Source organism: Mesoplodon mirus, assembly GCF_964341445.2.
Source record: "Mesoplodon mirus genome assembly, chromosome: 13".
Classification (NCBI taxonomy): domain Eukaryota; kingdom Metazoa; phylum Chordata; class Mammalia; order Artiodactyla; family Ziphiidae; genus Mesoplodon; species Mesoplodon mirus.
Genome location: NC_138989.1, coordinates 43982288 through 43998436, shown reverse-complemented (window position 1 = coordinate 43998436; position 16149 = coordinate 43982288). Strand labels below are relative to the sequence as shown.

Below are 16149 nucleotides of genomic sequence, written 5' to 3'. Positions count from 1 at the left end.
ATTGTACTTCATACAGCACATTGGATAACAGAAATGATTGCACAGCTCAATAAACTGTCTGTCTTTACAGCAAGTCTAGATTAAGGAATTGCTTCTTTTTAAAATACTTTGCAGTCTTTGGTTCAGTGGAATGCAGGGAATTAACCACTGGAAATTACTTTAGGAACCACTTGTAAGCATGCAGGTTAAAAGAATAAATTGCCTGGACCCTGTGTTGTATTGTTGAATAGCAGCAGGACTTAGTTTACTGTGCGATCATGCTATGCACCAATCACTTTCTTGAAAATGTTGGCCATTTCTTTTATGTTTTCTCCATTTGCAAGTGTTCTAGTAATTTAGAATCCTGTCCCTTTTTTTTCTAAGCAATTACTGTAGAAGGCTAAGCATTTTTTACTTCCTATGTGGAGACTACTTTGACTATAATTTGAAACCTACATGCTATACTAATAATCCACTTGCTAGATTTAGCCCTGGAACAATGGCAAATGAGATCATGTATCTGGCTTTAAAAGGAGGATATTTACTTTTATGGCCAATAATAAAAATGTGCTCAAATAGAGTCATTAAATCTTTTGCTTCAGGATGTAAACTGATAGCCCCAGATTTCAGAAGGAACGCGCACTAGATGTACACTTAAGGATATGTTTCAGTTTCAACTAACATGGGGCATATACACCAACCTTATCAAGAAAGACTTAGAGCTGATGGATTGTGGCATGAAGAAGTGACTCAAGCCATTTTGAAGGAAAATGAATCAATGCTGATTTTAACATCAACGCACTGGAAAATTTATGATTCTAATCCTGGCACAGAAGTGTAAAGCATGAACGCCTAATGTTATTTCAGTGCTCAAACTAATCCCCTGGCCTTCTTACCTGAAACGTGCAGTTGAATAGGAAAGGGAAAAGCACAATAGTGCAGTAGTAAGACCCAGGCCCTTGGGAGTCAAAAATCCTCAAGATCAAGTCGCTGACCCAGGTCTAGTGTACTACCAAAGGCATCTTGGCAAGCACGTCCTGTCCTTGACAAGTGCCCTTCTCTCTGATTTGGGGAGTAGAATGATGGCGGATCAACTGGAATGAAACAGCAATTAAATAATGAGTGACTATTTCACTTACTGTTGTTTGCTGTTCTAAAATTCACAAGCCATTATATTAAGCGCATCCTATCCTCTGGCAAGACAAAGTAAAAGACAGAAATAGTTTTTGTCCCCATTTGTAGATGGTAAAACTGAGGACAGACGTCCACTCAGTGAGTTCACAGGGCACCAGTTTACAGAACCCAGGTCCTCACACTCTAAACCTAACGCTCAGGGCCTCTGCTTTGTCTTGTCTCTGGTCATGTGAGGCCAGAAATAGGTAACAGAGTAGAAGATGCATTACAAGTTTTCCAGCCATATAAGTATAAATTTTTAATGTTGAAGACTGTGATTAGACAGGTCAAGTTTTTAAATTACAATACTGTATGTCTTTACTCTCTTTCTGCCTAGTCCTCGTTCTGATGTTCGTGGTATGGATGAAACGTCGGGATAAGGAACGCCAGGCCAAGCAACTTTTAATTGATCCAGAAGACGATGTAAGAGATAATATTTTAAAATATGATGAAGAAGGTGGAGGAGAAGAAGACCAGGTGAGCCATGTTTTAAATCTTTAAATCTCTCAGTGAAATTCTATCATCTTAAACTTAAAGTGATGGGGAAAATATTAATACATAGAGTAAAAGAATGGGATCAAGTTTCTTTTCCTTTATCACATTATCAAACACTTGGTGAATTCTTTCCAACCTGTGCTGCTTATTGATTTTTTTTTCCAAAGTGCCAAATGTCATTGTATTTATTTTGTGAGAAGATCATTAACATTGATTCAAGGACCCCAGGATTTACACCTAATACGAATTATATCCGTACTGATAAAAACGTTTTTCTTTACAGTTTTTCTTCATTGCATATCCAAAATAAAAGTAAAAGTAGTTTCTATGTTGGAATTTGGATTTTTATCAGTATGGAAGAAAAAGCACAGGCTATTCATTTCATAAACATTTACCAAGCACATTCAATAATCCAGGCACTATTTTAATCACTGGGGAAACAGAGGTGGGCAGAGCCAACAAAGATTTGCCCTCAAGAGTCTTACTTTTGTTTCTTTTTGGCCACTCCGCATATGGCTTGTGGGATCTTAGTTCCCCAACCAAGGACTGAACCCGGGCCCTGGCAGGGAGAGTGCAGAGTCCTAACCACTGGACCGCTAGGGAATTCCCAAGAGTCTTACATTCTTGAGAAATATTTGCAGATAGAGACAATATCTAGTTTACCTCTGTACCCGTGATGTCTGTCATGGTGCCTGGCTTATAGCAGTTGCTTAATAAATGTTGAGCTCCTGACTGGTTATAGAATAACATGAGCTTCTGTGTGTACATAAGGAACTGCATCCCTGTTCAAGGATGGGAATGACCAGTAGGTCGAAAATGAAGGATTTTATCTGCTGGGAAGCAACATTTTAGATATCATTATAACTAACACTTTCAAGGTCTGTACTACATACCAGGCATTCTGCTAAGCACATTAAATGCTGTTACCTCTTAAATCTTTGAAAGCTGTGTACTGTATTGTGACTACCTCCACTTTTGTGTTAGCAAACAGATCCTAGGGATTGTTGGAGTCTATAAATTCACACAACTAGGAAGTGATAGAGGTAGGATTTGAATCCAGCTCTGTCTGATGATACAGCCTAAACTAACTATATAGTTATCAATATATAGTTCCTTTAGAAATTATCTGGAAGGTATGAGTATAATCCATGAGCAATCACTGTGAGAGGTATTTCTTAGATACATTGGATAGCTCTCCCTTCCATATACTAATGCAAGTGTTGGGGGTAGTAGTCAGGTAAAGAACCCAGAATCCTTGGGTCTTGGATCATTATCAGTAAATTCAAAATACTCTGTCTGCAGAGTATATACGTAGACATTAGTGATAGGACTGTTAACTTGAAAAATTAATTCAAGCAAATTTCTGAACATATGTTCTCTTTCTCTTCTTTACTCCTTTGAGGAAATAATATATCGCTCTTTGTTTTACAAAGCACATTCACACCCATTGTTGTGTTTCATCTTTGTGGCAGTCCATCAGAGTTTTCCATTTTCCATTTGAACAGGTTTTGTGATTTGCTCTCCAAGTCTGTAACTGGCAGAGTCAGAACTCAAGCCCGCATCTTCCGATTCCTGATTCCATGCTTGGTTTACAATACCTCAATTCTCTCATTTAGAAGAGATGTGTATTTTAAATCTGTTGAAAACTTGACTCATGTGTAAAGCTGTTTTGAATACTGACTAATTAAAGTGGCTCTATAAATATACCCCAGGGTTTCTTGCTTATAAATAATGTCTTTGGATATTAAAATTTATGTTTGGCTTAATCCCTCATTAATCTGTCCTTTCACTTTCCTGAGCTATGTTCAAGAAGAGCAAACGTTATACTGATCACATTATCTCATAAATCTTCTTCTTTCAGCATTTTATTTTTCATGTCATTATGCATAATTTTCTAGGCATAAACCTAAACCCAACTCAGTGAAGCTTCGGTAAAAATAGTAACAACTAGAAGGATACCAGTCATGACCGGATGCTGCGTAGAATCAAGAACCAAGATATTTCACAGCATCCGAGGGTCTGGACCAGGGTACTTGATGTCAACTGATCTGGCTTTTTCTCCTCCCTTCCAATTCCTTTAAGAAATTATTTAATGAAATTTTATTGTTGTAGTTATTTTAGGAAAGACTTACTTCCATTACTGTGTCCACTTAGATTGATGCTTGAGATCAAATGGTAAAACTTACCTATTGCAAGATTTATTAAAATTGTTATCATCAATCTTCAACCTCTTCTTTACCTGACCCAGGAAATTTTCTCTGCTCCCAGATCAACTCTTGGGCACGAATGTGTCGCTTCCTACCCACTTTCTTGATAGTCCAAAGACTCTTCTGGAACTTGCTCTGGATTGACCTCAGTGGCTCATTTCTTTATTGAAATAGTGCTGGTCTTCCTGTGGCGTCTTTCTGTTGCCTCTTGGTTCTTTGATGGCAGTTTAGTCTAGATCAAGAGCCTCCACCCATTCTCTGATCCTGTTACAATTCCCATTTGCAGTTCTCATTATAGAAAATTGTGACAAAATTAGATGACAGGTTTTTTATTCACTCTAACTTTTACCTCATAATAGCGGAATAAAATATGCAGTATAGGAAGCCTACACCGAAGGTTCTGTCTCCTCTGCCTCTAAAGTGGTTCATGAAATCCATTCACTTTCACCATCATCCAGGACACTGCCTTCACTTAGGTCAGAAACATCACTGACCTGCAGTAGCCTCCTCATGAGTGTCCGGTCTCTGGATGCACACCCCATCTGCTCTTTGGAAATTATCAAATCCAAACTCCCTCCTTAGTATGACAGATCTGTGGCCCTGCACCCACCCTTTGGTGGACCCCCACTTTGTGCACTAGGTAAAGGCCTATGGGAAGGAGCTGGTGGTAGGTACAGGCTCCCCAAGGATGTGACTCCATCAAGCCTATATCCACTCATGGCCTCTAAAGTTTCCTTCAGAGTCAGGGTGATCTGTCCTTTTACCATTGAATGACTCTTCTCACTCTTCCTCCGGGGATAAGAACAGTTACGGGCCTTCTTTCTCCTAGAAAGGGCTTGCTGGTTTCTTTATTTTCATTCATTAGATCTCATTATGTTTTTAGCTATCTTATGTTCTCAGAAATCTGTGATTTAGTAACATAGCTGGCTTGTTCTTAGCATTAGAGTGTAAATGATAATCTCATGCTTTTCTCTATCCCAACCAGAAGCAGAAGGCTTCCTCCCTGTTTAAGAGTATAATCATCACTCATGTCAACAAAGCATGTTTCCATTACCCCCAGAAACTTACTGTGTACCCCCCTGTCAGGCAGTATGCCCTGTGTCAAAAGTAACTAGTATTTTTTATTTCTATCAATCACCATAGATGGGCATTACCTGGTTTTGGATTTTATTATAAAAATGGATGTCATACAGTAGGTACTTTTCCTGCCTGGCTTCCTTTACTCAATATTTTATCTGGAAGATTCATCCATGCTACATTTAGAAGTAGTTCATTTCTTGTCATTGCCAGATTCTGTTGTGTTGTGAGAATTGACCACATTTTATTTATCCATCCTACTACACTTGGCATTTGAGTTGATCCAGCTGAGTTATTATGAATAAAACTGCTATGAATGTTCTTATGCCTGTGTTTTGGCGCATTTCTGCTGGTATATGCTCAGGGATTGAATTTTTAGGTCCTAGAATATGCATATATGCGCAGCCCTCAGTACAATCCTGCCAGTTTTCCGAAGTGATTGTACCAGTTCACACTCCCCCGGCCACAGCGGCATATGAGACTTCCAATTGCCCTACATCCTCACTAGCCCTTGGGATTTTTCAGTCTTTCAAAATTTTAGCCACTCTGGTAGTATATGCCTCATTATGATTTAATTGGGATGTTCCTACTGACTTACTTGCCATTTTGATATCTTCTCTGTGAAGTGTCTGTTCAGATTATTTGTTTACTTTTCTATTGGGTTGATTGTCTTTTTCTTATTGATTTGTAGGAGGGCCTTATATACTATGGATATCAGTTCTTTGTCGGATAAATGTATTATAAATACCTTCTATTCTGTAGCTTGCTTTTTTATTCTCTTAGTGGTACCTTATGATGAAAAGAAGTTTTTAATTTTAATGAAGTCTAATTTATCAGTTTTTTCCATTATGGTTAGTACATTTATACCTATTTAAGAAAACTTTGTCTCCCTGAGTTAATGAATGCCCCCCCAAAAAAATCTTGCCTTCTTGAAGCTTTATGGTTTTACCTATTATATTAAGTCTGTGATCCATCTGTAATGGATTATTCATGTAGTATAAGTAAGCCAGAAAGAGAAAAACAAGTATCGTATATTAACGCATATTTGTGGAATCTAGAAAAATGGTACAGATGAACCTATTTGCAGGGCAGGAATAGAGAAGCAGACATAGAGAACGGACATATGGACACAGAGGGGGAGGGGGGATGGGACAAATTGGGAGATTAGGTTTGACATAAATACACTACCATGTGTGAAATAGCTAGCTAGTGGGAACCTGCTGTATAGCACAGGGAGCTCAGCTCGGTGCTCTGTGACGACCTAGTTGGGTAGGATGGGGTTGGAGAGAGGTCCAAGAGGGAGGGGGTATAGATATACATATAGCTGATTCACTTCATTGTACAGCAGAAATTAACACAGCATTATAAAGCAATTATACTCCAATAAAAAAAAAAGATATAGATCAGGGGTCTTTTTTGTTTTCTTCCTAGCTGGCTATCCAGCACTGTTTACTAAAAAGATAACCCATCTCCACTGCATTGAAGGGGTTCGTTTGTCATAAAGCAGGTGGTTATATATGCCTGGACCTGTGGCATGGCTTCCAGGTGCTCTGTGCTGTACTAGTTGTCCTATTTGTCTATTCTTAGGCCAATACCATGCTGTTTTCATTACTAGAGCTTTCTAATATATCTCCCTATCTGTTAGGATATTTTCTCCAATAGAATTCATCAAGATTTCTATTTTTAAGTTTTGGATGGATTTTATCATTTACTTTTTTTTCCTTAAGAAAAAGAACACTTTATTTAATACTCTTACTTTCTAAGTGAGTTTATGCCAAATGCTTCTCCGTGTTCTAAACAAGATACCATTGCTTTTTTAATCTTAAAATCATAGCCGGTTCCTGAGAAGTTCAGTTTTGTGAAGTACACTGTCCATAATTCACATGTGGCTCCCTGTTAGAAATTCTATTTCTTTGAAGCATGCATTAAGCCTTTTTGGCAACAGACTTTGGCTCATATTTTTTATTGTTTTTTTTTTAGAAGACATTATGTTTTTACAAGAGTGAGCCTCGGAAATGGAATTGGTGCCATGTTACATTCTAGACAAGTTTTGGTCGATTTTTATTACACGTAGCTGGTATTTTACAGAGCATGGGTGTTACCTCCAGATGTGGTTGGAGACTGTGCCATAGGAAGCAGACAGCTTGTCATGATCAGGCTGTGGTCTGCTGGACGTCTCTGCCAGACAGTCTTTCAGAATCATCAGCTTTCAAAGATGGGTAGATCTCGGTGGAGGCTTGTGGCTACAGGCAAAGGCAGGTCTGCAGCAGCTGTCGCCAGGAGGCTATGATGCCTAGCCTAAAGCTGGCTTAGCCAGAATTCTTATTCTTCCTGCCCAGAGGAAGTATCCTTCAGGAGCTCACTGATTAGAAAGAAAACAAAGCAAAACAGTCCTTTACAAGGGAGCCTTTATCTTCCCTGCTGTTGATTAGCATCTCTGTTTAAGTTCTGTGCCAAAACACAGGTTGCTAGTTTCTTTAACAAAATAGCTAAAAATATAGAGCCTAAGAAAAGAAAAACAAAACAAACAAACCAAAAAAAACACCTCCATATCTTTTCTCTTGTCTTGTGTACAGTAGACTTTTCTCGGTGCGTGTGGATATTCTGCTCTGGTTTCCATTGTCATGTGACTAGGTTGGGCCCGTCTTTGAAACTGGCATTAGATGTGTTCTGAACACAACCATTATTTCCTCACAGTGCTGTTGGCAGTTGGACAGACTCAGTATAATGCCCAGTCTCTTTTCAGAGGGTGAGGTCCCTTCTTTATCTGCTTCGCTGCCGTGATCAGGGGGTCTTTGGGGTGGTTATCAAGTCATGTTTAATTATCCTCATTAGTAGATGTCCTTCAGTGCCCTTTTGGTCAGTGGAGCTGGTTGCAGACACTGTATCCCTTTTCAGGATCTTTGTATCTGGTTCCTTCCATATTAGCATCACTAATAAAATACGGGTGAATGTACAGTGTAACCACCTGGTAGTTCACTTCTCCTGGAACCGTCCCCTTTTAGCCCCAGGATGGGAAACAGAAACTGTTAGCTTCCTGCTCTTTAAAGCTTAGACTTAATTACGATTACTGTTACATTAAACAGACATTAAACACTAAATGTATATTATGTTTATAATACTCACTAGTGCTGTCTTTAAACAACCTCTGCCTAAATCTCTTGACATTATACAGCTTCATTCTCCATAATAACAGCAGAAGCTATTGTTGGGGGGGTGGGGTGTGTGTGGTAACCTATGTATTAGGCACTGTACTGAATACCTGTACTAAGTGCTTTATATCCATAATTTCATTTGACCCTCCCCCAGTCCAGCAAAGAAGGTCCCCACTGTTAGAAAGTAGTGAAGATGGGGATTAAATCCCAGTAGGCCTGAGCCCAAAGAAGATGGTACCTTCCTTGGCAAAGCTCAAGCTCAGCCTGGCAATGAAAACAGTGCCTTTCAGAATGTCATCTGAATTTATCAGAAGAAGGCCGTCCCCTCCTTGAAGTAGGCTCCACGATCTAGAGTAGTTTTCTCTGCTCTTAAATTTTAACTTGGGAAGATTTTCCGTTCCCGAGGCCTTGGGCTGTTTGGGGGCTCTGGGTGTATGAAAGAAGGTGCTGCTATGCACGTTCTGAAGTTTCTCCAGTGACAGTCAGTGGACGCTGGGAGCCTTAGGACCACAGCTGGTGGTTCAGGGGAACAAGGGTAGCAGTAAGGGAGCAGGCTTGGCATCTGCACAAGCAGAGTCAACTCATTTGAGATTAACGCTGACGCTGGTCAGAGCTGATCCTGACCGAAAGTGTGAAGAGCTGCGTGAAGATGCCACATTGGTTTTCTCTGGGTCACTCTTGGATTCTCAGCCCTTGTTATCCACTGGGTACCACTCTGAATTCCCATACCTACTGCTGCTGTTGAGCATAGCCTCACAATTGGCTAATAAGCTGTTTGCTCTCAGTCTCTTGCCCCAAGGCCCAGCACCTCTTGGGCTCAGCAGGCTTCACATTCCAAGCCGATGGGGACTCTGGGAATGCCCAAATTTGGTTTCTGAAGTCTTAAGAGACATGCTCTGGGCTAGTTTCTTTTGCACTAGAGATGGTTCTGAGCTCTCTGAGTAGGTACCTGCTACCAGCCCTGATGGTTTGGGGCCATGTCAGAAAGCTGGATTCTGGATCAGTTGAAAGTCTCCTGTCCTCTCAAGAAATGGAAAGATGGCCTTCATTCTGACATGGCAGTGATTGTTGGAAACTAAACAGAGACTTCTTGAAGCAGCAAGCGCGTTCCAGTAATTGTTGGTTTCCTTTTTTCCATACCAGGCCAGCTTTATGGATTTATGTTATCAGCCTATCCTTTGTAGATACCCCTTTTTGCAGACTCTGATTCAATTATATAATAATTATTATGCTTTGGATGAACAAAAACAAATTCCTATGGGAAGGAGGAACTACAGTGCTCTGAAACCATAGGATAGTTTCCTGTAGTACTGGTTTTTTAAAAAGAGAAAGAAAGAAAGGGAATTAACCACAAATATATTTAGGCAGATCTCTTAGTTAAAATAGGCTAGCTGCTATAACAAGCTCTAAGATTTCAGTGACCTAAGCCTCATTGAAGTTTATTTCTTGCTTACTTGGCCATAATTGGGTTTCGAGTCATGGGAGTTTGGAATGGGGAGAGAAAGTTTGTGTCATTCCACGCGGTCACTAAGAGTGCCAGTGACTCCCCCATCTTCCACATGTGGCTTCCAAGGTCATCCTAGCCATACATACATGTGTCACTGGGTGACAGAAGGGCAGGAAGGATGATTTGTGGGAGATTTTCATGGGCCAGGCCTGGAAATGAGACACATCACTTCCACTCCTGCCTTGAGAAGAATAAATGGGTTTGGTGACCAGCTGGAAGACTCTAGCCACCCTGGTTACATACCTGAGTTTAGAGAATCTTCCTGAGGTTCTGTGAGAACATGCTTTCTCACAGTAACTACCCACAGCTAGATCAAGAGCATCGATCTGGGGCTTCCCTGGTGGCGCAGTGGTTGAGAGTCCGCCTGCCGATGCAGGGGACGCGGGTTCGTGCCCCGGTCCGGGAAGATCCCACATGCCGCGGAGCGGCTGGGCCCGTGAGCCATGGCCTCTGGGCCTGCGCGTCCGGAGCCTGGGCTCCGCAACGGGAGAGGCCACAACAGTGAGAGGCCCGCGCACCGCAAAAAAAAAAAAAAAAAGAGCATCGATCTGACCCATCCAGATGTGTCAGAAAGAAGTGGGTCCCTGGACACAGAGGAGACACAGGAGGTCCAGCAGGAAAATGGGACACTGTGTGTCAGGCTCACCCAAATCCAGGGAGAGCAGCTGTCCCCCACCTGGGGAGCACTGCCCCTGCGCCCCGGGGATACTAAAGTCTTCTTGATGGAGGCCCAGCACTTGCACGTGAAAGGAATAACATATTTAAGGATAAAGGGAGTCATGCCAGGAGCTCTTTTTAGTGGGCAGGGATTCCAAAACCCAAAAGATCCAGACGTGATTGCTGTACGAGTGTCAACTGGCTTTTTTTTTTTTTCAATGAAATTATGTCTTATGTGATCTCTAGAAATTAGTCTCAGTATTTCAGTAGATCAGATCCCCAGCATCTCCATGACACAGAAAGCACATTTAACAGAGTTGAAGTGCCTGAGATGGGGAAAGAACCCACAGTTCCTGTGACTCGGGGTTTGGCTTTGAGGAAGGGGGACTCTGCGGGTTGATGACTCAGTTTTACCTCTCATTGATCCTCCCCCTTGCATTTTAAACTGCAGTAGAATTGAACTTCCTATACATCTAACCTGTCTCACACTATTTCACACTTTTTTAAAAAATGTATTTATTTATTTATGACTGTGTTGGGTCTTCGTTTCTGTGCAAGAGCTTTCTCTAGTTGTGGCAAGCAGGGGCCACTCCTCATCATGGTGCGCAAGCCTCTCACCATCGCGGCCTCTGTTGTTGCGGAGCACAGGCTCCAGACGTGCAGGCTCAGCAATTGTGGCTCACGGGCCCAGTTGCTTCGCGGCATGTGGGATCCTCCCAGACCAGGGCTCGAACCCGCGTCCCCTGCACTGGCAGGCAGACTCTCAACCACTGCACCACCAGGGAAGCCCACGCTATTTCACACTTTTATGGCTTAGTCCACAGTCTTGCCCTACCTAACTCTATTCAGCCCCCAAGATTCCATCTCAATACATCTCTCAGGGTCACAGGCTGAATCGAGTGTCTCTGCTGCGTGCTCCCGCAGCATATCCCGTGTCTGCCTCTATTTTGAGATCTTGTGTGCAGCCCTGGTCCTGACCTTAAAGGCCCTGAGAGCAGGGACTTGTCACATTCATTTTTTTATGCCAGTATCTAGGACAATTGACACCTCGCAGGCACTCATAGAATGTTTGTGCATTGGGCCCTCTTCCAGAATCTCTTAGTTTGCAAGTCTTTCTACAGGGTTAATTGAACCATTACCGCCTGATAACTTCACTTTCATTTTTTGAAATCTATGATGGCTTCAGGAAATGATGATCAGATTCATAAATGCCAGTGTTTCATTACATACTTATCCTATGTCAGGCACTGGGCTCTGCTCTCAGTTCACGTGTCTTTTATAATCTTTTATAATCCCAACAACCCTATGCAGTAGATATTGCCATTAGTCCAGTTTTCAAACCCAGGTCCATGTGACTTGAGAGGCCCAGCTCTTATGCGCCGGGATGGAGGTCACATGAAAGACGTTTTATTTACTCTGGCTTGTCTATGGCAGGCAGGTGTTACTTGGTAGAAACAGTGAGGCTGGGCACTTACCCTCAGCTTATTAGATGACCACTGGTAATCTGGCTTTAGAACAGGCAAAGGGTAAGACCCAATTAATTCGTTAAGCATGGCTTGCAAAATTGAGCACATTTTGACACTGACAAATGTAGAATCTGGAAAAGCAATTTGAGGAGCCAAGTTATTAAAAGACCTGAGATACAATCTGGGCAACAGGTACTAAAATCTAAAATCCACGCTGGATACCTAGACAGAAGGATGAGGCACAGGTACAAGAAAGCACCTGGAGACCAAACCAGCCACTTCCCTGAGACCAGGGATCTCTGCTTGAGCCAAGACGGTCTCTAAAGATTACTCACCAATCTCAGGAACCAGCCCCAGTGTGGACAACCAAGCCTGACCCTCTGACTCAAGCAGAGAATGAAACTGGTATATTTGATTCTTCGAAATAACTGCTTTACAAAATCATTCTGCTTTATAAACAAGCTAACAGATGGCTGACTCTGGACATAGCTGTGGAGACCACTTTCAACATTTTCATTGTTGGCCAAAGCACACTGTTTTAAATATGTTCCCAAGTTATTCATGCATTTATACCCACCTGCAAACTCCAGTATATATTAGCTATTGAAAGAGTGACACTGATTTCACAAGAGGAAAATTTCACCAGGAATTTGGGTTAGCACACTGCCATCCCTTTTTTCATGCTGTTTTCAAAAACCCTCATGGCCAGGTGACTCACTGGTAGGCTACAGACAACATGTGGTCTGAACTGGTTGGTACCCATTACCTACTGGGCATTCAATATTTTTAATGTGCAGTTGATTTGCACGTGACTTTTTTATTTACTATCCTGATCACTTCACGTAAATTAACACAATATTTTATGTAATTCATCTTAATGTTTATTCTTCCTGACTGATTTTAAGTTTATTACATTTAGTTTTAGAGGAATGGAAAGTTACCCAGCAATACAGAGATAAAGATTTGTATGCCAAGTATGTGTTACCAGGATGTAAAAAAAAAGCTAAGATACTAAGTGGTATATGCCAGACTTCTGCCAGTTGGCCAAATCTACCATTTGCCTAAAGTTGTATTGGAACTTTATAAAAGTTCCATTTTGTGTGGCCTTGCGCCATGTCCACAGCTTACGTACTGCCTATAGCTACTATTACACAGCAGCAGCAGAGTTGAGGTATTTTGACGGAGACTCGATGGCCCAAAAAGCCTGAAATATTTACTATTAGGTCTTAGGAAAAGTTGATCCCTGCTATAGACTTCTTTCCATTAATGAAGTCTTCATTCACTCTTTTGTCCCAAGGTTGAATACTCTGAAGGTTAGCACAGGAAATTTATGTAATCTGCCCAAGGTCACCCAGATAGATAGGGTAGAGCCAGGATTTGAATCCAGATGCTCTGATTTCAGAATCCATTTTTTAAAATCACAACACTATACTCCCTTTTCTGTATTGATTTCATTTGTAGATTTATCTTAAAACAAAGACCATATCTCTTTAGGAAATTCCAAAACAACGTGACATAAATGAGTGAAGGATTTTGATGCCGTCACCATATTCCCAACCAAATACTGCCATTACTTTATTACCTATCTTTAGATTTCCTCCAAGATAGAAAAATAGGTCACGCTAAGATAGAATGACTTTGACCTTTTCAGAGTGGTGACATTTTTGTTTTACGTAAGGAGAAGTTGGGGCTTGGGGTGAGAATGTATTACTGAAGATGCATTCGGAAAGCTATACTTTTTGTCTCCCAAGACGGTGCTTGAAAGGGTTAAGAAAACATGTCCATGTTTATAGGGCTGTAACTGAATTACATAGAAAGAATGGGAAATTACAAACATTAGGATAAAAAATAAATCTCACATTTTGAGAGGAGCAGCATTTTCTGAAGCCCCTGTTACTCTGCTAGAAATGCTTTGTGTATCCATATCCTTATTTCTTTCAGCAGCACCTCTTTCACAGCTCCTTACACCTTCATTTTCCATATTTTTTTAATAGTTTTATCTATTATGTTAAATTTATATTAGCTTTAAATGTGTCCTTTTTATTTATTTATTTTTTTTGCGGTACGTGGGCCTCTCACTGTTGTGGCCTCTCCCATTGTGGAGCACAGGCTCCGGACATGCAGGCTCAGCAGCCATGGCTCACGGGCCTAGCCGCTCCGCAGCATGTGGGATCCTCCCGGACCGGGGAACGAACCCATGTCCCCTACATCAGCAGGCAGACTCTCAACCACTGTGCCACCAGGGAAGCCCTAAATGTGTCCTTTTAAAAGACACTAGACTAAAAGCTCTATGAGGTCAGTAACCGAGTCTGTGGCCCAAGAGACTCTTCAGAAAGTCTTTGTTGAATCAAATTGAATTGCATTGTATTTGCTGCATTTGTTTCCAAAAGAACGTGCCATAATTTTACAATGGGAAATAAGCTGTGATAAAATTTCAACAGTGCCAGTTTCTGAAGCAGAACCACAATTTTGCACCAAAGAATGTGCTCATTCTCGAAAACAGAATTTTAAAAGAAGCTGTGACAGGGCAGCATGAACGGTAAACCACGGAAGCAGAAGCAGTGAATGTGTTTAATGGAGACTCACCTCCCTCCCACCGTGGGGAGTGGTAAAGCGGCTCTCCAGTGAGATGAAAACGTGGATGAAAACAGAGAATGGGGGACCTTCATCTATATATTAAGTCTCCAAGTTATTTTATTTCTATTAGGCTTATGATTTAAACCAGAAAAGCTGTTAGCAAATCTTTTGTTTTGGGGGCTTTTGTAATCCCTAGAATCAACCTTGTTTTCCACATCAGTTCCCCTGTGTAAATAGTTACCATCATAACTATACCTCACTGGGGAAGAAAATCCGGTTGTAATGTAATTTACATAAAGCTTGCAAGTGTATTCAACTTACCTGTCAGCAGCTGTGTAGTAATGTGTTGACACCTCGTCGCTATTTTATTCAATTATTTTAACGCCAGGAGCTATATAGGGTGAGGTAATAATGTTCTCCTTTTCCATCTTCCATTCCTTTTTGTGTCTGACTGAAGGGTTTCTTACCTGTGCCACAGGCAAGAAAAAGAAAAAAGTATCGGGTAGCTTTTTTTTTCCCCTTGAGAATTTTGTCCACTTACTTTCATGTTAGTATTTTTATTTCTCTCAGTCTTGAAACATTAAAAATATTTACCTTATCTATATGGGAATTTGAAAGTTACTTGCCTTTGCTACTATAAAAGGAACATTTTCCACTTGCACCAACCAGCCAAACTTGCTCTTGTGTTCCATCCCTGGTTCTCACTGGTGGAGGCTGAGAAAGGACCAGGAACTTTGAGAGCCCTCCCCCTCCCTCACGTGACAGACTGTTGTTGGACCCAAGTGAAGACTCCCTTCTGACTAAAAGGCAGTGAGGCTTTAACCACCTGTGCACAGACCGGAGTCCTGGATTCCAGTGCCTAGTTAGCATAACCACCTTGAACTTCCCTTCTGGCTCCTAAAGCCCCTCATTTTCCCCCCTTCAGCAAATTCTGTCCCTTTCTTCACTGGCCCAGGCAACAAGGTACAGCCTTTTTTTTTTTTAAGTATAGTTGATTTACAATGTTGTGTTTAATTTCTCCTGTACAGCAAAGTGACTCAGGTATACAAATATATATTCTTTTCCATATTCTTTTCCATGATGGTTTATCACAGGATATTGAATGTAGTTCCCTGTGCTATATAGTGGGACCTTGTTGTTTTTCCGTCTTATATGTAATAGTTTGCATCTGCTAATCCCAAACTCCCAGTCCTTCCCTCCCTCACCCCACCCCGCCCTTGACAACCACAGGTCTGATCTCTATATATGAAGATGCAGCTTTTTTTAGTTGTTATTTTGCTTGCCTGGTGGTCTCTGTTTGCTCCTTCCACACTGTTTAACTGAGTCCATGATCTTGGGCAAATCATTAACCTCTCCGAGTTACGGGAATCAGTGGGATAGAACAACACTCTCTTGGCAGGATTTTGCTTGGAGCGTCTGAGATATCACATAAGGAGGCACCTAAGGTAACTGCTGACAGATTATGGGCACCAGGTAAAGGTTGGTTTCCTTCTTTCACACTCTCAGAGCTAAAAATGGCATCAGGCACCCAGTAAGCTCTCTTTAGATACTCATGATACGGTAAATGAATATTTTCATCGCTCTCTAAAACAGACGTAATTAGGGCTTCCCTGGTGGCACAGTGGTTGAGAGTCTGCCTGCCGATGCAGGGGACACAGGTTCGTGCCCCGGTCTGGGAAGATCCCACATGCCGCGGAGCGGCTGGGCCCGTGAGCCATGGCCGCTGAGCCTGCGCGTCCGGAGCCTGTGCTCCGCAACGGGAGAGGCCGCAACAGTGAGAGGGCCTCGTACCGCAAAAAAAAATAAAAAAAAATAAATAAAAAACAGGCATAATTGCACGATTCTGTAGATTCTAC

The 16149-nt window shown here is 41.5% G+C and overlaps 1 protein-coding gene across 1 annotated transcript in view; it reads left to right on the top strand.

The window, feature by feature from the left end:
* The window catches only part of CDH2 (cadherin 2), a 224688-nt gene that overhangs the window by 191131 nt on the left and 17408 nt on the right, over positions 1 to 16149 (top strand). The window contains exon 14 of the mRNA XM_082641129.1: positions 1490 to 1629. Within this exon, the coding sequence (XP_082497255.1) occupies positions 1490 to 1629 (140 nt within the window). The remainder of the gene's footprint in view (positions 1 to 1489; positions 1630 to 16149) is intronic.